The 26318-nt window shown below is 45.9% G+C and overlaps 1 protein-coding gene across 4 annotated transcripts in view; it reads left to right on the top strand.

Moving 5' to 3' along the window:
• The window catches only part of ACTN4 (actinin alpha 4), a 79409-nt gene that overhangs the window by 32947 nt on the left and 20144 nt on the right, over nucleotides 1-26318 (top strand). The window contains exons 2-9 of one of the 4 annotated variants that reach the window (XM_077840250.1): nucleotides 8513-8627; nucleotides 10093-10212; nucleotides 14327-14413; nucleotides 15129-15216; nucleotides 15746-15824; nucleotides 16264-16345; nucleotides 17279-17364; nucleotides 26026-26118. In XM_077840250.1, coding sequence (XP_077696376.1) covers nucleotides 8513-8627; nucleotides 10093-10212; nucleotides 14327-14413; nucleotides 15129-15216; nucleotides 15746-15824; nucleotides 16264-16345; nucleotides 17279-17364; nucleotides 26026-26118 — 750 coding nt within the window. Of the gene's footprint in view, nucleotides 1-8512; nucleotides 8628-10092; nucleotides 10213-14326; nucleotides 14414-15128; nucleotides 15217-15745; nucleotides 15825-16263; nucleotides 16346-17278; nucleotides 17365-17943; nucleotides 18030-24217; nucleotides 24250-26025; nucleotides 26119-26318 lie in introns of those variants that run through there. The other 3 variants (XM_077840251.1, XM_077840252.1, XM_077840254.1) reach the window with 3 other exon arrangements.

Raw genomic sequence — 26318 nt, forward strand, 5'->3', positions numbered from 1 at the left:
AATGCCGAGGAGCCTGAGTCATGGACCAGAACCGCACCACGCTAAGCGTGCACAAAACACGCTCCCTGCCCCAGAGTTTCAAGTCTAAGCACAAGAGCCTACAGATGGGGAGCATAAGGAAACTGACAGTACTTGTCAGCATGATCGGCAGTGGTCTCAGCCTGTCAGCAGCCTAGCCATTGTCAAGGATGCTGATGAAATTGCTTTGAAGGTGTTAATGGGGAGCTCCTCCCAAGGGCCTAGGACAGGGGTTCTCAAACTGGGGGTCGGGACCCCTCAGGGGGTCATGAGGTTATGTGGGTGGTCACAAGCTGTCAGCCTCCACCCCAAGCCCCGCTTTGCCTCCAGCATTTATAATGGTGTTAAATATATACAAGTGTTTTTAATTTATAAGGCGGGTCACATTCAGAGACTTTCTGTGTGAAAGGGGTCACCAGTACAAAAGTTGAACATCACTGGCTTAGGAGAAAGCAGGAAGGTGCTTGTTTGTTTGAAAATTTAACAAGTGGCCGATGGAGACCGGCGTCACTGCCCGTTGGATATTGAACTGTAGTTGCTCAGTGGGATTTGGTTCCTGCCCTTGTGTCTCTTAGCTTAGGATTAATTGGTACCATTAAGCAAAAACGGGTGCAAAGGCTCTTTACAAGGTTCCACTACAGCTTCTAATCATATTGTATCTGGCCCCTGTGTCTCACTTATAGTTGTAGTGTAGATAGGGTCTCAACAGCACTGAGTGTATTGTGAGGTTGGCTGTGAAAAATACTTGAGTGCAGTCCATCAGGATTTAGCTAGGTGCTGTACAAAAGGCATAATGCTAGCCTTTCTTAGGATACCGCCACATCATGCTTGAACATGGAGTCTGTTGGGAACTCTCTGCATTTTCCCTAATGGTCATTTTTGTGCATAGTACAAAACTACTGGGTGACACTCCGTCCTCTGATAGTCAGTGCTAGGACTGAAATAGCAAGGCGTCCAGTTCCCTGGCAGTGCTGTGGAAAATTTTGCATGGTACTTGCTCAGACTAGGTCTGGCTGTAACCAGTGCTGCTTAATTCGTTCCCTCACTTTCATAAATGCCAAATACACCCATTTATGTGTGGAGTTGGGTTCCTAATTGGAAATGGTGCAGTTCTACAGCTTGGCTTTACAACACTGTTCGCTTGGGAACAAATTAGCCTCTCAGGTTGGTCCTAGTTTGACTCTTCTTAAGGATCAAAGTTTAAACCAAATAGTCTTTAACCTGTTCCCAAAAAGGTATAGGCCATAAGGGGTGGCTTGTACAGATCAAGCTAAAATCACTGACTGGGGTGTGACAAAATAAATTGAACAGACAAAACCGAATACAATGGGATAGTAGTGTAAGGGCAAGTCTTCAATAAAAGAAGCTCTCCGGGTGCTTCACCTGTGCTACCAAAACACGGAATTGTATATTTGATGCAGACCAAGTCACATCTGTATTTCTTTCTTTCTGAAAACTTCTGCTTGAGGAACTTGTGCATATAGGAGGCATTTTGCTTGCTCCATCTTTTGTCCATATCCAGACCAAATACATCATTATGCAGACTAACAGTACAGTACATGAAAAACTTGCAGTACAAGAAGCTGAAAGGATCTTAAAGCATTAGATGGGGCATGAAGATACTTTAAACCTATATAGTCTCCTTTAGTTGGGGATTCTGCATAAATGCAGTGGTGGCCATAATTCATTACCTTCTAAATATATATGGAATATCCACTGTTCCTTGGGCCTGTAGCTTCAGTAGCATTTTATATTTTCACAGCAGGATTATTACTTAAAACACTCTATCATGAAAGTAACTTTGTGGAAATTAGAGGTTAATTGAGTGAAACAAAAATGTTTAGAGTGCAAACTGGAGGCTTTCCAGATGCAATATAACTGAAATCTATACCACTGCGCCTCTCAAGGTATTTACCTTTTACCTACCCAAACACCAGAGCTTTTTCTTGTGTGTAGGAATGACTGAGTAAGAAAACAGAATTCTACTTCTAGGTGCTAGAACTTGGGAGCAGTTTGAGTGAATCAAACTAATTTATGCTATGACTAGAGACTAAAAATCAACAAAAGAAAGTATTCTTATCTAGTGGTTAGAGCAGAGGACTGGGAATAGTCTCTTGAGTTCTGTTCACAACTCTGCCGCTAATCCAGTGTAGGGGATCAGGGCAAGTTGCTTCCTTTTTCTGTGCCTCTGTTTACTAATTCACAACATGACTGGAGTGGGAGGAAAAGGGCAGAGAGCAGAAAAAAGCAACTCCCTATTGATATTGAGGCTTAATGTATGTGAACCATGCTGAGATTTTTGAGACTAATATGTACTGCTATAGTTACTAACCTGCAGTGATAATCACTGGGTCTCTTGTAGGGCACATTTTTCTTTGCTTTGTCTAGTGAGTCAAGCCAGTTCAACTAGAAGTGTAGAATTCAGGTGTCACTGAGTTGTTGCTGCATCGTGGGTCTCTGGTCAATGTTCCATGACGCCCTGGAGAATAAATTGCTCTTGGCCTCTGGAGCTAAAACCTCACTCAGTATGCTTATGTCAAGAGACCTTGAAGCATATCCTAACTGCATGGCCTTCTTAATCTCCCATGAGCAATAACCCTTTGAGCAATAACTACTTTGGTAATGCCTGGATTCAGACCACTGCCCAGAAAGTGCTGAGTCAGTGGAATCTACCAATGGAGATTTTTCTTATAACTCAGATTTAATCAGTTTTGTTGATGTGCATAGAGTCTGTTTCAGAGGTGCTTTGACTCAAGGTGAACTGGAAGTCCCAGAAGTAACAGTTGGTGGAACAACAACTACCCAAAGTTTTCTGTAACCAATTTTAACACTCATAGTTACTTGCAGTAGTTCTGTTGTACTGTACTTGGTGCCATGATTTCCAAGGAGCTGTGAATGGTGGTGCACTGCCCTCGAGTCAGAATTGAGTTAATGCCCTGTGATTGTGCTATCAGGATGTTCTACTCCTGTCTGGTCTCATGCCAGTCCTTGCAAGTCTACTTACTAGACTAAACTGTCGTTTCACATCCAGAAATCCAGCTTGTATTCCTCTTGGCTGCTTTTAGGACCAAGCATGTTAATTATTTATCCATTGTTGCCAGAATAGCATCCATTGGTGAGGATAGCCAGATCCACTTCCCTCCATGCAGAGTATTTTGGCTGAACCTGTCAGAGGTTGTCCCTGACGATGTCATCCATAGGCTCTTGTGATGTGGTTGGCACTAATTTGTTAATAGCTATTACAGAAATTCTGACATCCGTGTGTCTCCATCTGTTGGCAGGAAAGGGTAAATCAGTCCCGTGGTTGGTAGAGGAATGTCCAGGAATGGAAACGTCCCCTCCCCTGCGGATCCCAAGGTTACAAAATGTGGGAGGAGGAAGCTTGAATGGAACACAGATTGGATAAACTTTGTCTATTCAAATAATCATGTGAAGACCAGATGGTTCTGAAGCTGGCTTTCATATCCTCCTTTTCATTGCTATAACAGGAAATGCAATTCAGTGATTAGGAGCAAGGGAGTGAGTCAGAATTCACTGGTGCTATTCCAGGCTGCACAGCTAACTTGTGGGGTTCTGTTCACCCCTCCGTAAAACTGGGCAATATGTACATTAGAAGGGTTGTGTGGCTTGGTGTTTATAAATAGCTTAGTCAGCGGTTCTCAAACTGGGTTGGGGCCCCAAAGTGGGTCACGACCCCATTTTACGCTTGCTGGGACCCGGGCAGCAGCTGAAGCTCCACCCCCACCCAGGGCAGCGGGGTTCGGCCTGCAGCCCTCTCTTCCCCCCACCCAGGGCAGCGGGGCTTGGGCTCTGACCTCCTCTCCCCCCAGGGTCATGTGATAACTTTGTCAGAAGGTGGTTGTGGTGCAATGAAGCCTGAGAAACCCTGGCTTAGATTAAAGATGCTAAGAGTGGAGTATTCTAATAGAAAAATAACTCGTCCTCTGAGTCTAGGCTGGGGCGGGCGAACTGCAGCCTGTGGGACAGATTTGGCCCACCAGCCATTTTAATCCGGCCCTCGAACTCCTGCTGGGGAGCAGGGTCTGGGGCTTGCCCCACTCCAGCCAGGGAGCAGGGTCGGGGGCCGCTCGACACGGCTCCCGGAAGCAGTGGCATGGCCCCGCTCAGGATTCCACTGAACATGGAAGTAGTAATTGTTTACTTGTCTGTCCTCAGTGGCCATGCTAAAATCCCTAGAAATTCAGTGCAAAACCAAATGGCTCTGTACCTTTACTGTGTGGCATAAAGTGTCCCTTTTCAATGCTGTCCTGTGTAACTTCCCTTGGTACTTGCAGTGCTTTGGGAATGCTTTTTTGAAGGAAAAAAATAAATACTAGAACTGGGTTTACCTTTTTTCATGTGCAGCATCAGAATCTGCATTAGTGAACTTGGCTTGCTTACCATTCCCTTATTTTTCCCAAATTCTAAGTGTATCTTTGGTTCTGTTTAATTACACAACCGAGGAGATCCTTCTCAGACACTGTTAATGCTTTCAGAGCTGCAGCTGTAATTCAATGGCTTTGAAGGTCTCCACTCTCCTACCTGAATTAGAGCACAGTGTGTTCCCAGACGCTGTCCCCCTGCTGTTTAGTGAAATAAACTTCCATTGTTGAGAGCTTACAGGATTGCTTCCTTATGACGTAGCGCAACCTTTCATTTCTGTCTTTGAAAGTCCTTTCCTCCCTTCACCTCCCCCCATCGCTTTGAAGATCCTTATGAGATGCTGATTTACCTTCCTCTCCTCCTTTGAGGTCATTAAGCACATGTTTCACAAGAGTAAGGTGGGGGGAAGGCACTTAAAATGTATAATTCTTGGTAAACTGTATTTCAGTGAGTGGCAACGTTTGAAATCTGGTGCCAGTTTATCAAGTGGGAAAACAGCACTAGTGTAGGTCTGGGGTTTCTTGTAAAAGCTTACCTTCTAATTCTCTCATTGAAGGGGGGGGGGCTTTTTTTCCCCTCTCATCCTTATCAGATGAATGGCTCATTAAAAACTGTCATTGAAACATTCCCCAGCAGTGAGCTCACCAAAGCCACCAGGGATTGGCCAGCAATGTTTGGGGTAGAACAATACTTTCCGTTCATTCTTTCTGCTTCCTGGCTGTCCAGAGGTGTGTCACAGCAGTTTTAGGAGGGGCTGTGCTGTGACACACATGGATGGATTTTGATCCTCATCCCTTCCCAGCAGCCATGGACTCTGCCTTGGTCTGAGAGCACAATGTGTTGGTTGTGAAAGTTAATCATAAAAGGCACAGCTCCCCATAGCTGGAACAAGAGGTTCAATTGCTTGTGGATGCAACAGGTCTTGGAAAGGTGATTCCATCCTGTAATTTCCCATCCCTTCCAGGAAAATGTGTGGAAGAAAGGTGGCAGGCTTGCCTCAAGCCACGAGGAGGTCTGTTATGACTCATGCGTTTTTGAAACCTTGTCCTTGGAAGCAGGTTTAAGTGCTAGTGTTAAGGAAAGGGTATGGGGGAGTTGTAATTGATCTGCAGGGAGGCAGAATAGAATGTCACTTGAAGGAAATAAGTGATCAGTGTACTCTTAACTTGCCAAGAATCATTGATATTTCTGCAAATTTCCCTTCTTAAGACCTAAGTTATATTTGATTCAGCTGAACTGGTGGGTAGCATCAGAGGGATTCCCCCGCAAATTCTATGGTAGAGACAGGACTGGGAAAGCAGGTGTGCTGAGAAATCCAGAAGAGGAACTAATATATCTATTTTTATGGTGAACTGAATTCTGTGCTAAACCTTTTGGAGAGGAGGACAGTGGGCCTTAGCTATAGTAAAACGAGGCTTTTCCACGGTGGAAGTAACTTTCTCCAAAGCAGCACAACTAGTGGCTGATTCTGAAAAGTCTTTAGGGCATCACTTCTCAACTGCTCTGAATAAGTACTCTGCTACTCACTTCCTGAGAAGGCAGAGCAGTTTGTGAATTTGATATCAATGGGTGTAACTCTGTATTACAACAAAAATGATGTTTGCCATTAAATCAGAGAGTAAACTTCCTGGAGGAAAGGGATGGCTTTTTATAGCATCAAACACGCTGGAGTTCAACAAATATTAAACTACAATGAGACAGCGGCTTCCTGTGACTACAGCTCATCACCCCAGTTGAGGAGGCAGGCTGGGGGGTGGGTGTAGTTACATGACCACAATTTGCCACTTGCTTAATTGCCTTTCTTTAGTGTTCCAGGAAGTGTAGCCCGTGTGCCTTAGCCTGGCCTTTAGCAGTCTTAACTACTAGGAACACAGAGTCTGAGGTTAGTTTTTTACACTTGTAATAAAAACTGTAAGTTCAGACCATAATTCACTTGGGTAAAAGGCAGCACGAATGAGTTTAGACTAAGCAGCAGGAGATGTTCCTTACGTTAGATGTGGTCTGGGTATTTAGAGGAGCTGGGAGTTGGGCTGAAGAGGTGCCTTTGTATCAGGCTGAGTGTCAGACTAAAACAGGGCAAAACTCATGGGAAGGGGTCTAAATTGTAGGCCACGCTGTAGTAAAATGGGAAATGGCTGCATATAAAGAAGAAATTACACCTCAAGCATTAGAGCTTCCTGTGCCTCTGTTCATGATATATGGGGATCTTCACTGCACTAATTCTCTAGAACTACAGCTTTCAGCTGTGATAAGAATTTTGTGTATCTAAACTAAAAATACTTGCTTGCAAAACTGCATGGAGTCTCGCTAACCGCTGGTAAAGCGGAGTCGTTTTCTAATCCGTTTCCTGGTTGCTTCAGGAAATGCACACTTACATCTAAAGCACATAGCTGATACCTAAAGCTACAAGAATATGAAACATGTTCCATGTTTAGTGTGTCACATAGTTTTCATTTTACGCTCTGAAGAATGTTTTATGATGCTGAGTATCTAATTCCTGGACAAAGAATGAAGTATGGTCAACAATCTTGCATAGACAGTAGGGGGGAATGGAACATTCATTTTACTTTGATTGTGTGAGTGTGCAAAATGACAAATCCTCTTCTTCCCTACAGTAGACTCTCTAGTAATTCCTAATGCATGTTCTTCTGTCCCGCCCTATGCATTGGGCATGCTGTCCTCTGGATGAATGGAGGAGAGCTGTTAGAGTGAATTGCCATTTCTAGATTGGTGTAAATTTCTACCATTGGTTCCATTACACTATTTTTTCCAAGCGCACACAATCAAGATGGATGGTTATGTAAGTTCTCAGACTTGCCAAAGATCATTCTTCATCCTTGCAGTCTCGCTTCCTTTGCTATATGGTCGTGTCACTTTCCACTTTCCAAGTGCTCTTCATCAGATAAAGAGGGTAAATCTGTGGCAGCTCTTGAAATGGGCATATCAAAATCCTTAGTTTCACATTTTAACCTTGCCATATTTGCTGTCTGAAGGCTGTGTGTAGGGTAGAGTGTCAATTCAGCAGCTACTGTCTAGGAGTTTTTGAATGAACAGGGTTAGTAACAGTTGCCAAAACAAATGGTGACTGGCTTGAACACTCTTTTTGCCTACTGCTTCTGACTTTGCAGCAGTTCATTGTGTTCATCTGGTGGCAGTAGTCTTGTGTTTTTTTGGATGTGTGGAATTGTTAATGTAGTGTTTCTAGAGTGACAGATCGTAACATCTTCATTAAGTGTCTCCCATCTGAACAACAGCTTGCAATATTGCATGTGTTTAATATTGTTCCCTGTAGCAGGGGTCGTTGTGATGTTTGTGTGGGGGCTAATTAAATTGACACTAAATTGGAAGGATTGAACTCCTACAGCGCAGGAGCTAAGCCACACCGTGCCATTTCGCATGTGGTGGTTTTCACATCGGAATTTTGGTATGTTACACAAATAAACTCGTGCAATTTTAAGCTCCGTAGCTCAGTGTTTAATTGTTTGCCACAGCGAGGAGGCCACAGGAAGCCAAGAATAGACCGAAGGCGTCCAGCTAGAGCCAGAAAGATCTTTCTGTCGCTCAGTGCAAGAATTGCTTGGGCGCTCTGCAGCAGTTTTTTCATCCCTGTTAACCACATACCTCAGCAGCGTAACAAGGACCTGGTCATATGTATTTAGAAATGCTCACCATATTTAGCAATGTCCACTAAATGCGATTCTGTCTTGAAAACCACTCAAGCTCCCTCTGATTCTACAAACGCCATATTGGTACTTGGTCAAGTCTAAAAGGTTGGGTCAGGCTGTATTGTTCTACTGCAACCAGTTAGTCTTGCCACAAAGCAGAATAAAGTGTTGGTTCTTGGAATAAGTTTAGGGAAACGATAGCAGAGCTAAAATCTCTGTAAGATGGTTATGATCCTGAAAGGGGGTGAGCTGACCTAGAAATGAAGAGTGAGCCCAGTGAATATAATCACCAAAGATAGTGAATTAATGTACGTGTGCATTAATGAGACCTGCACCACGTTTTGGTGTATTGGATCCAAATAGGTTAGTTCATGTAAAGCTGGATGGCTTGTCCGTTTCTAAACTGAATGCTGCAATATCACACCCTCCTTATCTTATTCTTCCAGACTTTTACAGCATGGTGCAATTCTCACCTGCGGAAAGCTGGCACGCAGATCGAGAACATAGATGAAGATTTCCGCGATGGCCTCAAACTCATGTTGCTCTTGGAGGTCATTTCAGGTGCGTCCCTGACACTCTACTGCTACTGTACCTGGTACTTAAAGAATCCCTGGACCTTGTGCTCCCTCCCAATCTGTCACTTACGCTTGAGTTGTAAGTTTTTTGGCCTAGGACTGTCACCTTGTTTTGTGTGGAAAATGGGGCTCTTCTCTTCTCTTAGGGTATGTCTATGCTGCAGTGAAACACCCATGGCTGGCCCCTATCAGCTGTCTTGGGCTGTGGGACTATAATATTTCTGGGGTGTATGTTCAGGCTCGGGTCCCACAGCTCGGGGTTCAACCTGAGCCCAAACATCTACACCACAAGTTTACAGTCCTGCAGCCTGAGAGGCACCTATCACAATGTAGGTTAAGTATGATGCTGTCTTTGTAAATATTTGTATTACTGGAGGGCAGGGGTGGGCAAAATTTTTGGCCTAAGGGCCACATCTGGGTATGGAAATTGTATGGCGGGCCATGAATGCTCACAAAACTGGGGGTTGGGGTGTGGGAGGGGTTGAGGGCTCTGGCTGGGGGAATGGGCTCTGGGGTGAGGCCAGAAATGAAGAGTTCAAGGTGTGGGAGGGGGCTCCAGACTGGGGCAGGCTGTTGGAGTTGTGGGGGGAGAGCTGAGGGCTCCGTCTGGGGGTGTGGGCTCTGGGATAGGGGGTTTGGAGTGCAGAAGGGTGCTCTGCGCTAGGATGGAGGGGTTCGAAGGGCAGGAGGGGGATCGGGGCAGGCGGGGGGGTGGAGCTCAAGGGTGCAGGCTCCGGGTGGTGCTTATCTTAAGCAACTCCCGGAAGTGGTGGCATCCCTCCTCCAGCTCCTACACAAAGGCGCAGCCAGGTGGCTCTGTGCGCTGCCCCATCCGCAGAGGTCGTCCCTGCAGCTCCCATTGACCGTGATTCCTGGGCAATGGGAGCTGCGTGGGCAGCACTTGGGGAAAGGGCAGCGTGTGGAGCTCCCTGGCTGCCCCTACGCATAGGAACTGGAGTGGGGACATGCCACTGCATCAAGGAGCCACGCAGAGCCACAGCACGCGTGGAGCAGGGCAAGCCCCTGACCCTGCTCCACAGCTGGAGCGCCAGAGCGGGACAAGCCCTGGATCCAGCTCCCCAGTGGGAGCTCGAGGGCCAGTTTAAAACATCTGAAGGGCCAGATACAGCCCCCGGGCCATAGTTTGCCCACCCCTGCTGTAGGGCCTAGGAGCCCTAATAATGGAATCAGACCCCTTTGTGCCAGGCATTGTACAGACACAGAACAAGGAGACAGCCCCTTCCCCAATAGTCAGGTTTATAATGCATGTTTTAACAAATTATTCAAGTATGAGTAACCTTTGCAGCAATCTAGAAACAGATCTTCTGCCCTTGACATCATGGTAAAGGGACTAGTTTCATATTAAACTTCTTCACTTGTCTTTCCTACCGGTGATTTTAGCTCTCACCTGAGACTGTAAAAAGAAGCTGTAACTTTTCTGTTTCCCTTAGGAGAGCGATTACCCAAACCAGAACGAGGGAAAATGAGAGTGCATAAAATCAACAATGTGAACAAAGCTCTAGACTTCATCGCTAGCAAAGGAGTGAAGCTGGTCTCTATAGGAGCTGAAGGTATGTAATTTAGGCTTCTGAATGTATCAGCAGCCAGCCTCAACTCGTGACTACAGTAGAACCTCAGTTACGAACACCTCAGAAATGGAGGTGGTTCGTAACTCCGAACAAAACGTTAAGGTTGTTCTTTCAAAAGTTTTCAACTGAACATTGACTTTATTCAGTTTTGAAACTTTACAATGCTGAAGAAAAAACATTCCTTTTAACCCTCTTAATTTAAATGCAATGAGCACAGAAACAGTTTCCTTACCTTGTCAGATCTTTTTTAAAGGGAAAGGGTTTTTTAGTAGCTTATGTTTAACACAGTACAGTACTATATTTGCCTTTTTTATGTTTGCTGTCTGATTGCGTAATTCCAGTTCCAAGTGAGGCGTGTGGTTGATCGGTCAGTTCGTAACTCTGAGGTTCTACTGTATTAGGAGTCATAGGTCATACCATCTAATTGGAAGAGTTATTTTCTCTGTACAGTAAAGTGTTGGAACATTTCAGCCCTCCTCTCCGTCAGGAACTAAGAGAAGACTGGATTATGCAAATAACTTGAATGACACCAAATGCCTATAATTCAGTCAATAGAAAGAGAGAAGTTGGGCCAGAGGTTCATATTACTGGGAGCCTAACTGCATTTAAACAATGGTAGTTGGTTGCAATTGCTGTAGTTTTGCTAACATGCGGGGTAAACACTTTTTAGTAGAACTCATTCATTTCTAAAATGTAACTTGATGCTCACCATGCCTGTTTCTTAGATGGCAAGAATAACACTTGGAGAATGAGTTATAGACAGCTAAGGTCAACTCCAAATTCTGGGTGTCCAGACCTTTGGTAGGCAAATCACCAGGAGTGCAGTAAATGTCAGTTCTGGTGTGGGTTCATCCATCTCATCAGTGGTGGAGTTACTTCTCTCCTCCCTCTATTTTGGATTAATGCGTTAAGCTCAAACTCACCCCCTAAGTAAAAGAGCTGTCCTTCTGTTGTATGTACAAAAGCATATTTGGCGAGGGAGGGGACATTTATCAGGAGTTATTACTGCAGTTGGAAGTAGATGCTGCTCTTTAATAGATGAATACGGTATGCATGGGGCTTTACAGACAGACATGGCCACAAAGCAGGGCTTGTACTTGCCATGATAACCATAAATATCATCAGTGTTGATGCCTGCCATAAAAATACTGAAGAGACCTTGATCCCACCTTACTGTTGTCTGAATGCTAATGGGGTGGGAAAGGAAAAAATCTCAAACTTATGGCTCATCCTGGGAATTGGTATGCAGTCAAGTGTCAGTGGAATCAGCAGCAATGTTGGCTTAGAGTATCTGAGCGTAATGCACATGGTCTTAGCCCTGGGTGAAGAATGTCTTGTACTGAACAAGGCTTGTAAGTATCTCCTCTTCTCCACGGTTAGGTCCATCCAAGGGAAGCCAAGGATGCTCAAGGCAATTTAAAAGCTTTTTGGGAGCTTGGAAATTAATATTGAACCGTGGTGACTGCCTATAAAGCCGTTTGAACAGTTAGTTCAAGGCATGATTCTTTCTCCATGGTCAGTTGAATGGCGGCATGCTGCTGTTTTTTTAAACTAATTGCCATTACTTCGTGGATCAAAGAATGTGCCCAGAAAAGCAAAATATTTGTATTTGCATTGTTCCAAGTCTCCAGGCCTGGTATTTCTTTGAGCTTTGCCAAACATATATATGCTGGCAGTCAACTTGTTATGATTTAAAAAACAAAATTCCTGCTCTCAGATCAGAACCTCAGATTTTCTTTAGTGGTTCTTTACAGCTGGACCCACTCCCGGCTCTGCCTCTCCTAGCTGCATTTATTTAATTTGTCCAAAGAAAAACACCCTGGTTAAACAGACCCCCCAGAGGCGCTTCACAGAATTGCAGAATAGTGAGAATTTCCAGATAGATGATCCATTAAAATGCTATTAATGGTGAGTTCACTTTGGAAAACTATTTCTCCATTTACACAGACCAGAGTTTTTTGGATATTTCCATAATGAAACTTTACAATAAAGCCTGATAGCATGAAAAACAAAATAGTTTTTATCCTGTTTTTTTTTTACATTTGTCTGTCTCTCTGCAGTTTCTAAATGAGAAGTTTGAGGGAGAAGTACTGTATTTTCTCTCACTATTGCAAATAACTTAAAATCTGTCAGTTTAAGATAACTAGTTTGAATGCAAAGTATCTCTCCTCTCTTCCTTCCCAAGAAGGATAGTCTAGAAGAGAACTAAATTCTTCCATCTCCGTACTGGTGGTTTCTGGACGTGCATCAGTACTCATCTATTTATAGTTCTCTACCTTTAGATTGTCCAGGCTACTGCCTTTTTAAATGTGTTTTTTCCCTTGATATTTTTGTTGGAGTTTAGAATGTGGGACTAAATTTGGTTAAATTACCCATTGAGGAATATAGTTACGTTAGACAGAAATATTTTATTAGCGTATTTGAATCCCTTATGCCTCAGGGTATAAGCAAACCACCGAGTGGTGGGCGTTCGGAAGAAACTCCCCTTGGAGCAAGAAACCTCTGCCTGTTTCCTCCCTCTAAAGCATCTGGTGCTGGCCACCATTGGATAGGATTCTGGGCTGATCTGATATGGCAGTTGGTTCCCCAGGAATACAAGCTGCAGCTACTTTCTCTTTATAGAACCTGTTCTTGCTCACAAGAACCATGACCTGTTCCTTGGACTTGTGAAACTCCCACTGTTGCTTAGACACCAAGGGATGTTGCTAGGACATCACTTGGCACTAGGCTACTTGCAGAGCCAGTTTGAATTAATCAAGTAACATGAATTGCACTGAGGTTACCTCTCTAAATCTAGTGACTGGTGTCTTTTCTCTTGACTATACCTGAAACCAGTGCATGTTCCAACTAGTGCCATGTTGCAATTCAAGATGTAGGGGTGGGGTGTTCAATTTACAAAAGCCAACTTATCCACTGAGCTCTCCTCCTAGACATCAGCTGTTGCTGTGACTGTTCAACAGCCCCCTTGGTACCCAGACTTAATTCTCCATGCTTCCAAGGATTTATTTGGTTTGGAAGAGGCTTTTAGCTGCTCAAGAGACGTGAGAAATTCCATGTCTAGTTGTTCAAAGAAATGATCATCTTGCTATCACTGTTTAACTAAAATAGGGTCTCTTAATCTCCATAATCACACAGGTTTCCCACTCTCCTTCATTTCATACGGTTGAAAGTAATGGCTGCAAACTCATCATTTTGAGGGGGATTGAAAGAGGCTTTCTTGCTGTATCTAGATGGCTCCTGGCACTGTGACTAACTAGCATTGTCACATGCTGAGTGCAGATGTAGTTAGCTTTGTCCACATGGCAGTGGGTGTTGCAGCCTATTACTCTAGAGAGCTGGGTTTAAATATAGGTTTGTGGTGAGGTCATTAATGAAATCTCCTGTGTCCTTGCATGATGATGCCGAGGTGTCAGTTTTGTAGCCATTAGCCTTGGCTGCTCATGGAATCTGGGGGAGCGGAATTTGAGTGGGGATGAACTGTGCGTGGCAAGCTTGTGCTGTCGGGCTGTCCCAGTGCTGTCTGACTCTTTGAAAATTGCGCGGGTATATTAGACACAAAGTCTAAAGTCTGGATTCCAGAAACTCCATGAGTGTTGCTAGTGAAGCTTTGAACACTGGTCTGATACCTCTGCTCCTCTGTCTAGTATGGGAATGCAAAGTGGAGGCCTTCTCTCATTGCTGCTTATTTGTCCTTCAGAGATTTGAGTCCTCAGATGTGAGCTCCAACTTTGAATGAAAAGATGAGCCTCCATATATCCTTTATTCAAGTGTTGTCCCTCTGTCCTCTATAGAGTAAAATGTAAACTGGTTAAAGACACACCAGAACTTAAAATCCTGAAGTGTTTGAGTCAGAAAGCAATAAACTCTTTCTGGATGTGCGGACAGTGCAGTGAGCTCAGTATTTGGCTTTAAACTGGACCCCAGGAAAATTCTAGGTGTTAATGGCTGTTTACTGTAGTGCCTCTTGAAATCCTTCTCCTAGCTTGCTTGCACCTGCAAGTTGTTTGCTGATGTGTCTGTATTAAGAAAGTGAGGTTTTCCTCCATCCCTGGTGAGTTTAATGTCAATGTTCTTCTCTCCACTGTTGCTTTCACAGAGATTGTAGATGGCAATACAAAGATGACATTGGGAATGATCTGGACAATTATCCTTCGATTTGCCATTCAGGACATTTCTGTGGAAGGTAAGAGCCAGGCGTGTGCAAGCTGTGTTCTTACGGTCTGCTTCTTTGCTCTCCAGTACATTAGAGGGATCCGTGTAACTACAGCACAAAGAATGTATGATGGGGAAGATAAAACTGGTGCAGTGAATTGATGCAGTTTTATGGTGATCCAGGACAGCTCATGCATCACGTTTCCTAGGCATACTTCTTTTGCATAGCTGTCGGTTTCAGTAAATCAGTTACTGTGCTTCTGCTTCACTTGGTCTGTTGGCTGTTAGTGCTAAATACCCGATCCCTGTGAATCTGGGACTGCGTGGTGGGTGGCCGGTGTTTTTCCCCTGTGCTGTTCCAGATTTTGGGATAGTCCTGCCAACCACCTAATGGTAATAGAAGGAAGATGAGCTTTTTTACCCCATACTTGCAGCTGTCTTGACTCACCATGCCAACTGGAGACTGTCCTCCTTAGTTGGAGACAACCACAGTGGAAAATAAACTACCCTGAGATCACCCTGAATATGAATTGCAATACTTGACTTGCATGTTTGTGACCAGGTTGGCTTGTGACTCAGACACATGCTGTAACACTAACACTAAACAGGGGGCAGGTTGCATCCTTTACTGTCTGTGGATAAGTCTGTCATCTGTTGCACTCTTGTCTCATGTTCTTGGCTTAAACCTCTACCAGGAGAGAGACGCTCCTGGGCACAGTCCCTTAATTGCCCTGTGCCTTTTGCAGAGACCTCTGCCAAAGAAGGCCTGTTGCTGTGGTGTCAGAGGAAGACGGCGCCCTACAAGAACGTCAATGTACAAAATTTCCACATCAGGTAACTGCCTGTCAGACCCCCTCTTAGCAAGTGCTCGAATCTGTCTGCTCCTTTACACGCTTCAGAAAGAGCTCTCCATGTTGTCAGGCTCTGCTGCGTGTCTTGAAGACAGCAAGAAATAGCCCATTCCCTTGGCCTCACAGGCATCTCCATGAAATATTCAATGGGTTTGCCATTAGGGAAGCGATGCTTGTAGCGTGGTTTGGCCGAAACAAAACCCCCAAATTCATGCATGGTTTGCTCTTGTTAAATCTGCAATTCCAGCCATTGCTGCCTCTTATCTGGGCTGTCATTCTCAGGAGGGCCTGGGGGTGGAAGAACCTGAAATGCCCGATCTAAAGGAAGCATGCAGTTAACTGTGCATAGTACTCAGTCCTGCTGCTTCTAGAGGCATTAAATCAAGGTGAATGGGAAAAAAATAATCTGTTGGACTCTACTGTGTATTGGTGATCATTTTCTGTAGTGTATTATACAGATACATGTATCTAACCCCACGCACCAAGCCATCTAACTCTGATCTCTTTTGTAGCTGGAAGGATGGTCTTGCTTTCAATGCCTTGATCCACAGACACAGACCAGAGCTCATTGAATATGACAAGCTCAGAAAGGTACATCTCTGCAGTGGCCATGTTATCCTTTCTTCAGAAGCTAAGTTGTGCTGCTAGACGCACCCCAGAGAAACACACGTCCCACTTAACCTCTCAGACCCCCATTGTCGCTGCTAGCTGTGTGTCTTATTAGAAGGCAGGATTTGAAAAGATCTTCCTGTCATAAGTTAGACTCTGTTCCATTCAGTGAGACAGGAATTTGAATCTGGCAGGGAATGGTCGGCTAATGGGAGCAGGTGACTAAGGAACTTTTGGGTCATTGGTGGAAAAGGTTAGACATGAATGCTACAGCAAGTCTGCTTTCAAGAGGAAATAGGGGAGATGTTAGGCCTCCTGCCAAGCAGCCCTTGGGGCAGCCATGCCATCTGTGTTAGAGGGAGCTGTCAGAGACTCAGGTTCATAACACCCTCACGTGACTTTTTACAACTCCTTTTCCCAGGATGATCCTGTGACGAACCTGAACAACGCCTTTGAGGTGGCAGAGAAATACCTGGACATCCCCAAGATGTTGGATGCTGAGGGTAAGCTTTCCAGGCACTCGCAGCAGGAACCACCTGGGTCAGTGGAAGTTCCTGCCATTGTTGTGGAGATGACCCAGTCCCATGAACAACTTGCTTGTCAAGGCAAGAGGAAAGTGCATTTCCTCCATTGCTGTGTCACGTAGGACTGGGCATCAGGCGGTCTGATCTGATAGGGCAGCCAGCCTGGCTTGTGTTTAAAAGTCAGAATTGGCCTTCCATACAGCATTCACATCTCCCACCCTTTCCATGACTAGGCTTATCTTTGAAAGGCCACGTAAAGCTCTGTAAACACATGATGGACCAGAAATTTGTTGTCAAATGCATCTTGCCATATTCTGTTTTCACTAGCAGTGAAGCTGTCCCAACCGGAACAAATTGCCCTCTGTTACCTTGGCCTTTTCCAGCTATTCATTCACATTTGTGAATGTAATGCTCACGGAACGTAGTGACCTTCCTGGGTAGGGCCGTGGTGTGTACTGAACAAGAAGTGAGACCACAATTGAGTAACAGTTGGTTACTTTGGGTAAAAGTGCACCCCACTTCTTGTTTTGTGTGGTGGTAATCTCACTTGACCATCACCACCACTAAATCCTGGGGCCAACATTCCCTTTTTAAAACAGTCGCAAAAACAGTAATAGCTGCCCTATGTAAAATGCAGTACCCGTAGCTGCAAATGGCTTGTGTTCAGTCTTGGTTGACAAGCTTATCTTTCACGTTCTGTAGTATATCCAGGACAGTTTTGATGTCCTCTTCTGACCATCCAGATATTCTGGCACTTCTTTTTTTAGAGAACTGCTTATCTACAGGACTCCAGAGTGGTGAAGAGCGGGTTTCTTGAGATGATGTGCAAGATGTGCCTTGGCAATCAAGTCTGACTCAGTGTGAAACCAGGCCCTCCCCGTGAGGGCATTAACACTTATTGTTCGCTTGCAGACATTGTCAACACAGCTCGCCCTGATGAGAAGGCCATCATGACCTATGTATCCAGCTTCTACCATGCATTTTCTGGCGCGCAGAAGGTACCGGAGGCAGCTGTGTCCATCTCGTTATAACTCTACGAACTGCAGCATCCTACGCTGACCCAGTTTTTCTTGCAGATGGCAGTGGTCTCTTGCTGACTGGAAAGCAAACCTCAGCTAGTTCATACATGCTCCGGGAGCTGTCCAGCTTCCATGGCTCCAGCTATTATGTAACACTGGAGGGACCAGAAAAATCATCTTTATAGAGTAGGTGACTGGGCTATATCATTAGTGGCGGGGGGAATTACGTAGCAATAAACAGCAGGAGAAATCAGCTTTTCAACCAAGAGCTTTGTGAATCTGAATACCAAGACCGATAGCCAGTGTCTCAAATCAAGGGCTGCTAGAGGAGTGTAGCTACTCATCTTGGGAGAGTCTCAGACTTTAAGGGACAGGAACTCTGAACTGAGTGGGAAAGATTTAAAGCCGCAAAATAGCCCATTTGGCTGAGTCACGCTCCAGCTTAGGTTTGGATTCCAGTCTGAAGCAAGTGCTTGTTCCCCCTCAGCTGCATGCCAGAGGGGCTGGGAGGTTCCCACGCTGCTCTCTTCACTCTCTCCTCCCTTTCTTTCTGCGCAGATATTGTAGGCACTCTCAGGCCCGATGAGAAGGCTATCATGACATACGTTTCCTGCTTCTACCATGCTTTCTCGGGGGCTCAAAAGGTGAGCTTTTGGCAGGTGGAATTGCTTCTGCTTCTACGCATGTTTTGTCTGGTTCAACTGCCACTAATCTTGCACACTAAGCAACTCACTGAGGCTTGTTACACTGGCATGAAGGGCTTATGAGAAATGTGACGAGTGAAAACGGCTGGAATGATCGCTGGCCACTGAGATTGGTGGAGAAACAAAAACATAGTCACCGGCAATAATAAAAATCTGGGGTGGTTTGTACTTTGTACGTAGCGCGGCCAATGAAGGGTCACTACTTCAGCAGCCAATGGGGGTGAGAGAAGAGAAGTAATCACTCAGTTTTTAATTGATCGTTTCACTGTCCTCCAAACACTGGTGTTAGATTCAAGATCTTCACAGTAGCATTTTATGGAGCTGGAAGGGAGTAAGCTAGCACTGTACTGGCTTACGTTATGGCAAGCCATTCTCTGTGACAGTTACAGGGCTGCTTGCCATAATCCCCTGGCTGAGACTCGTTTAACACGCTTGATACAAAGATGTCTAAACTCAAACTGCTGGCCCAGTAGAAATTTTAAAAAAATATTCCAGCTGGGGATGTGCGGAAGAGGCATTATTAAGTGCCCAAATAACAGCCCCCAGTGTCTGTTATGGTGCAGGAGGATAGCTGACAAAGTGCTCAGCTGAAATTAGCATGCAAGTATTTATGATCGTAGTGGGACTCTTGTATCACTAGCATAATGAGCACAAATCTGGATGACTCTGCTGACTTAATCAAATTTGATTCTGCATTAGGCTTTTCATTTCCCATGAAAATGCCATGTCTGTGCAAATGGCACTGCTGTCAGTTGATTGGCGCGTAGGATAACAGCATCACCAAAATCATTTGAAAGTCTTTGTGATGACAGTTTAACCTTGTGTATATCCTGTTTGCTTTCTCATCCCCTTCCTGAACTCTGTCTCATGCGCGGTTACAGTTCTTATCCAGAACTCTTATCACTGCTGTTAATATGCCTCTCATACTAGGCACAGCAGCAAAAGTCATGCCAAATGAGATTGGCATCAGCATTTCTATTAAATGCTGGTTTCCCTTGTTTAGCTAGAATATCCTTCTCAGCCCCATTTCATCTTAAATATTGCCATTTGGGGTGGTTTTGTTTCTTCGGTGGTGGAGAATATCACTAGGAAGGTTAGGTCTGGGAACACGAACTTGTTAAAGAGTTCTGTCAATCAGACATTGCTTAAACACTGCACAAGCAAACTAAACAGTCAACTCTTTGAAGAGTTTACCTGACAATGCCCAAATCCATAATAGGTTAGCCTTGCTGTTACCCTCTGCTATTGTAGGGGAAAGGACAGATGTTCTCTGAAACCAATATGGCTTTTAATGTAGACAACTGATAGGGAAGAACATCTTTCAATGGCAGCTAGATACCGCCACTTGATGACTTTTACTGTCATACCATTTTCAAGAGCGTCTAAGTCCCATTTTCAAAAATGACTTTGGTTCTGGGGTCCTAACATGCCTCTTAATTTTCAATGAGACGGTCTCCCAAGTGCCTAAGTCATTTTTGGAAACGGGACTTACGCTCTCTGGAAAATCTTACCTTAGACTCTGGCATTGCCCTGACTCACTATGATCTCAATTGTGGTAAGTCATTATACCTCTGGTTCTTGGAATCAAGCACCTCTGTTAATATCAAATCTACTATGGTTACACTCTTGCCGGGACTCTGCTGACTAAAATCTGAAACTAGATTACAAGCAGGAATTTCTGTGCTGCTTCTGCTCTTGGTGTTCTTAAACTGTGGTTTTCCCGTCCTTCCCTTACCACACTAAATGCTTGCATCTTTTTTAGCATTTAGAATGCAAATCCAGGTCAGTTGGATTGTCTTTAATTGCTTGTGTAGCTGCTGTAGTTTAGACGTTCGAAACGCATCTTTACTTGCTGATTCACTTTAAATGCCATTTTAGTGCTAACTAGGTTTCAGGGGATGAATGAGACATTTCGATGCCTTGCTGCAGACCAAGGGTGTCTGTCCGGCTTTGATTTTTAAAGAGAACTGTTGAGTAAACTCTTTGGGGGCAGGGACCATGATTGCCCTCTAGGCTTGTACAGAAGCCAGCACCACTGGGGCCTTCTGATGCTACTGAACCAAGTGTTACTGTAGCATCTGTATTACTTGTTAAACCAGTACTGGAGCAAGGCTGAAACTAGTCTCCGATCTGACATCAGTAACTGAGGCCCAAGTCCAGATTAAGTGCCTGGCCATTACACCCATGTAAAATGGCACTATTCTAGTTTGGTAGTGTTTCCTCCCGCCTTTTCACTGGTGTGAATGATTACATGCAGCACAGGGGAAGAGAGAATCCGGCTATGAGAGTCCAAGAGGGGCTCAGGCAGAACTAGAAACGTTCCATTTCAAATGCAAGGCACCAGATATGCTACACCTGGGAGTTCTTGGACCAAAGATGGGGGGAAGCTTCCTTTATTACTTGTTACCCTAGTTCTGAAGAGCCCCATTGTGCTAGCCACTATACAAACACAGAACAAAAATGAAAGTCTGTGCCCCGAAGAGCTCACAGCCTGAGACAACAGATGAATACAGACACATGGCGGAGTACAAGAAAACAACGAGACCATATTAGTCAGTGGGATGGGCAGTGGTCAAAGCACACTAGTATCATAGAATCATAGAATATCAGGGTTGGAAGGGACCTCAGGAGGTCATCTAGTCCAACCCCCTGCTCAAAAGCAGGACCAATCCCCAATTAAATCATCCCAGCCAGGGCTTTGTCAAGCCTGACCTTAAAAACTTCTAAGGAAGGAGATTCTACCACCTCCCTAGGTAACGCATTCCAGTGTTTCACCACCCTCCTAGTGAAAAAGTTTTTCCTAATATCCAACCTAAACCTCCCCCACTGCAACTTGAGACCATTACTCCTTGTCCTGTCCTCTCCTACCACTGAGAATAGTCTAGAACTATCCTCTCTGGAACCACCTCTCAGGTATTTGAAAGCAGCTATCAAATCCCCTCTCATTCTTCTCTTCTGCAGACTAAACAATCCCAGTTCCCTCAGCCTCTCCTCATAAGTCATGTGTTCCAGACCCCTAATCATTTTTGTTGCCCTTCGCTGGACTCTTTCCAATTTATCCACATCCTTCTTGTAGTGTGGGGCCCAAAACTGGACACAGTACTCCAGATGAGGCCTCACCAATGTTGAATAGAGGGGGACGATCACGTCCCTCGATCTGCTCGCTATGCCCCTACTTATACATCCCAAAATGCCATTGGCCTTCTTGGCAACAAGGGCACACTGCTGACTCATATCCAGCTTCTTGTCCACTGTCACCCCTAGGTCCTCTTCCGCAGAACTGCTGCCTAGCCATTCGGTCCCTAGTCTGTAGCTGTGCATTGGGTTCTTCCATCCTAAGTGCAGGACTCTGCACTTATCCTTATTGAACCTCATCAGATTTCTTTTGGCCCAATCCTCCAATTTGTCCAGGTCCCTCTGTATCCTATCCCTGCCCTCCAGCGTATCTACCACTCCTCCCAGTTTAGTATCATCCGCAAATTTGCTGAGAGTGCAATCCACACCATCCTCCAGATCATTTATGAAGATATTAAACAAAACCGGCCCCAGGACCGACCCCTGGGGCACTCCACTTGACACCGGCTGCCAACTAGACATGGAGCCATTGATCACTACCCGTTGAGCCCGACAATCTAGCCAACTTTCTACCCACCTTATAGTGCATTCATCCAGCCCGTACTTCAACTTGCTGACAAGAATACTGTGGGAGACCGTGTCAAAAGCTTTGCTAAAGTCAAGAAACAATACATCCACTGCTTTCCCTTCATCCACAGAACCAGTAATCTCATTATAGAAGGCGATTAGATTAGTCAGGCATGACCTTCCCTTGGTGAATCCATGCTGACTGTTCCTGATCACTTTCCTCTCATGTAAGTGCTTCAGGATTGATTCTTTGAGGACCTGCTCCATGATTTTTCCGGGGACTGAAGTGAGGCTGACTGGCCTGTAGTTCCCAGGATCCTCCTCCTTCCCTTTTTTAAAGATTGGCACTACATTAGCCTTTTTCCAGTCATCCGGGACTTCCCCCGTTAGCCACGAGTTTTCAAAGATAATGGCCAATGGCTCTGCAATCACAGCCGCCAGTTCCTTTAGCACTCTCGGATGCAACTCGTCCGGCCCCGTGGACTTGTGCACGTCCAGCTTTTCTAAATAGTCCCTAACCACCTCTTTCTCCACAGAGGGCTGGCCATCTATTCCCCATGTTGTGATGCCAAGCGCAGCAGTCTGGAAGCTGACCTTGTTAGTGAAGACAGAGTCAAAAAAAGCATTGAGTACATTAGCTTTTTCCACATCCTCTGTCACTAGGTTGCCTCCCTCATTCATTAATGGGCCCACACTTTCCTTGGCTTTCTTCTTGTTGCCAACACACCTGAAGAAACCCTTCTTGTTACTCTTAACATCTCTCGCTAGCTGCAGCTCCAGATGCGATTTGGCCCTCCTGATTTCATTCCTACATGCCCGAGCAATATTTTTATACTCTTCCCTGGTCATATGTCCAACCTTCCACTTCTTGTAAGCTTCTTTTTTATGTTTAAGATCCGCTAGGATTTCACCGTTAAGCCAAGCTGGTCGGCTGCCATACTTACTATTCTTTCGACACATCGGGATGGTTTGTCCCTGCAACCTCAACAGGGATTCCTTGAAATACAGCCAGCTCTCCTGTAGCCGAATCATTCATGTGTTTTGTAGGCATCATGGCTTCCTTGAAATGTATTCTGGATTTGAATGGTTGTTCTCTTCGTTAGGAATTGATTTGCCCATAGTAGCAGATATTGATCTAATCTGTTGTATAGTCTAGGGAAGAGCTGAGGATCCTTACGAGGGCTATTTTATGCAAAGAGTAGCTGCTTGCATCTTGACTGCCTATCAGTTTTGAAGGAGTTTTACTCAGCTAAAGGCAGAATGGCATAGCTGTACCTAATCAGTAAATTACCTCATCCACAGGCACTCCGATGACTGATGTTTTAAGGCTCATAGATTGAGACTAGAGGTGACCTTTGTGACATCTCGTCCGACCTGCGTAACACAGGGGTGGGCAAACTACTGCCCGGGGGCAGCATCCGGCCCTTCAGATGTTTTAATCGGGCCCTCGAGCTCCTGCTGGGGAACAGGGTCTGGGGCTTGTCCAACTCTGGCGCTCCAGCTGGGGAGTGGGGTCGGGCTTGCCCCGCTCCACACGACTCCTGAAAGCAGTGGCATGTACCTGCTCCAGCTTCTATGCGGAGGGGCAGCCAGGGGGCTCCACACATTGCCCACGCGCTGCCCCTGCAGCTCCCATTGGCCAGGAACCACGGCCAATGGGAGCTGCAGAGGCAGCACCTGCGAACAGGGCAGTGCACAGAGCTGCCTGGCCGCACCTCTGCTTAGGAGCTAGAGGGGGGATATGCCGCTGCTTCCGGGAGCTACTTGAGGTAAGTACTGCCTGGAGCCTGCACCCCTGAGCCGCCCAGCCCAGATTCCCCTCCAAACCCCTGCATCCCAGCGCAGAGCACCCTCCTATACTCCCAACCCCAGAGCCCGTACCCCCGGCCGAAGCCCTTTCTCCTGTCCCCCACACCCCAACCGCCTGTCCCAGCCCAGAGCCCCCTCCCACACCCTGAACTCCTCATTTCTGGCCCCACCACAGAGCCCGCTCCCCCAGCCAGAGCCCTCACTCCCTCCCGCACCCCAGCCCCCAATTTCGTGAGCATTCATGGCCCGCTATACAATTTCCATACCCAGATGTGGCCCTCGGGGCAAAAAGTTTGCCCACCCCTGCCGTAGAACTTCCCTATAATAATTCCTAGTGCAGATCTAGGATTCTGGCCAAACATTTTCCACATGCTGCATAAGTTTGTCAGCGCTAGATCCTGTTCAGCTATAGGATGTGATCGTTAAAGATCAGGATTAACTTGGTTCGTAAAGTGTGAAACTTTTATAGGCTGGAAGCATTAACCTTGTTTGTTAGCCAATGTTTGAAAAACACACACTGGATACGTATTCCATCTGGACTGAAATTTTTCTATTAAAGTCTGAAGTTGAGTGTATTAGCTAGCACTTCTCCCAGGCGCTCCCTGGGTGGGTGTAATGTGTGAAATTCTGGCCTGGCCAGTGTTTTTTATTGTTCTTTGTCTGATCCCAATCTTTAGGAGCACAGCTGGCATGTTCGTGGCATCAGCTGGTATTTATTAGCTTCTCGTAGCATGCGGTGGTTTTTCCAATGTTCTTGTGTGTCGTGCTCTTAATTCCAGTCCCAAGTTTGAGGTGGCAACTGATGTGTGCTGCATCATGAGCATGTCTAATATGTTTAAGTGGCAGTGTGAGGAGAAGCATACAGCCTAGAATCCAGACTGCTTATCACTTATGTTTTGTTGCTAAAGGGAATCAAACTTCTGATGTCTAGTCTTTTTGGCAATTCATTTCCCCAGCTCTGTTTTCCTCTCCCCATCCTCCTATAGACCCTCTTCACTATTTCTGTTGATGTCTGGCTTTCAACTCCTCCTCTTGGACTCTTTCTGTGCTGCCTACAAGGTACTTGATCTCTTGACTTTCCTTCTTTGCATCCACGTATGCCACTCTCCTACCTAATACACAGGGGAATTTCACCTTACCTCACCTGCCTCACAGATGAGGAAGGGGCAGAAGGAAGGCATGTGTACAGTACGGAAGGCTGCAGTGAAATCAGTCAGCAAACGGGAATCAGTCAAAGAGAAATGATTGATAAACACGTGGATGCTTATGGCTCAGTGCCGTAGTTCTGGGAAGACCCAAACCCAAAATGCAGCTGCTGAAATGCTGTGGAACACTACCCAGCCAGCGATTTGACAAACAGCTAATTCTGGAGCTAAATCCTGAGTTCGTTAATTATTAGGAGTCAGCGGGTGTTGAATAAGGAGTGGAATACACAAAGTGGAGGGATTCTGACACTACTACAAACACACTTACTTGGCAAATACTAATTTACGAACTCTGCATTCGTCCAGCCAGTTAACACTCCAAGTAAGAATGCAGCAATCTGGTCTTGTACTGTTGGCGGGTGCAACTGACCATGTGCTCCATTCTTATAAACCAGAGAGCCAGGTGCGGTGCCTAGGGGAGGATATGGGGGTCTCAGATGCTGGGGAGGGGTTCTGGGAGCAGCAGTGGGAAGGGGCCAAGTCAGAGACTTTCATAATTGGTATAGGCTGGCGCCAGAGTCTTGCAGTGATGGGCAGATCCTCACTCTGGTAGCTAGCAAGCTGCTTTCACAAGGCCCTGGGGATGGGTGGCCTTGGAGATACAGGCACATGAGGAGCAGTCATGAGATCTAGGTCTTTCTCCTTGCTTTGCCCCAGACTCAGTGGCATGCCACTTCCATTTCCCAATCTGTAAAATGGGGGCATGCCTACCTGACCGGGGTGCTGTGGAAATGCACATTAATGTGCAGAGGGCTTAATCTTCCCCCTCAAGGCAGTGGAGGGGCTCTGGCCAATAGCCATTCAGATATCACCTGCTTATGCTGAGCTTGGAAAAAGCTTTGATCAGTTGGATCCAACCGAGCCCGAAGACCCGAGCGCTGTTGGAGGCTCCCAGGGCAGCTCAGGAAGCGGGCACATCTGTAACATGGCACCTACTTTCCAGTTAGTCCCTCTAGCACAGGCGATGCCGGTCTGGGAGCCGGAGCCACGGGAGCCTCCCTGGTGGGTGAGTTGCGCTGTCATGGCAAGTTATGCAAGGGGCATCCTCTAGCTGATGAAGCCTCAGGGTAAATCTTCCACGTGACATGGCAAGTGCGGATTAAACCTGCCAGCAAGCCCTTCTGAGGGGACTGGTCTAGCTTCAGAGTGGCTTTCCTTTCCTCTCTGTGGGGGCTGGACAGATCGTAACACTGCTGGCTTCTCCTTTCATGCATTGTCCTTGCAGCTCTGCTGCAAATGGGTCTAAAATCTCCCCCTCCTCCCCTTTTGCCTCCCCCCAGGCTGAGACAGCAGCAAACCGGATTTGCAAAGTGCTGGCTGTGAACCAGGAGAACGAGCACCTGATGGAGGACTATGAGAAATTGGCATCTGATGTGAGTCCCCCTGCCTTCTGATTACTCTCCTGTGTGGAGGGGAGCTCTGAGCTGGAGGCCGACAGGGATCCTGGCGGTTTATTGTGGAGGGTGGCCTACGCTTCTGGGATGTGAGAGATCAGGGATGTCAATAGCCGGAGAGACATGGCTCCCTGGCATATTCTGTGTCAGTTGGTACATTCCCCAGCATGACTGCGACT

The sequence above is a fragment of the Eretmochelys imbricata genome, chromosome 23 (genome assembly GCF_965152235.1).
Source record: "Eretmochelys imbricata isolate rEreImb1 chromosome 23, rEreImb1.hap1, whole genome shotgun sequence".
In the NCBI taxonomy this organism is placed as follows: Eukaryota; Metazoa; Chordata; order Testudines; family Cheloniidae; genus Eretmochelys; species Eretmochelys imbricata.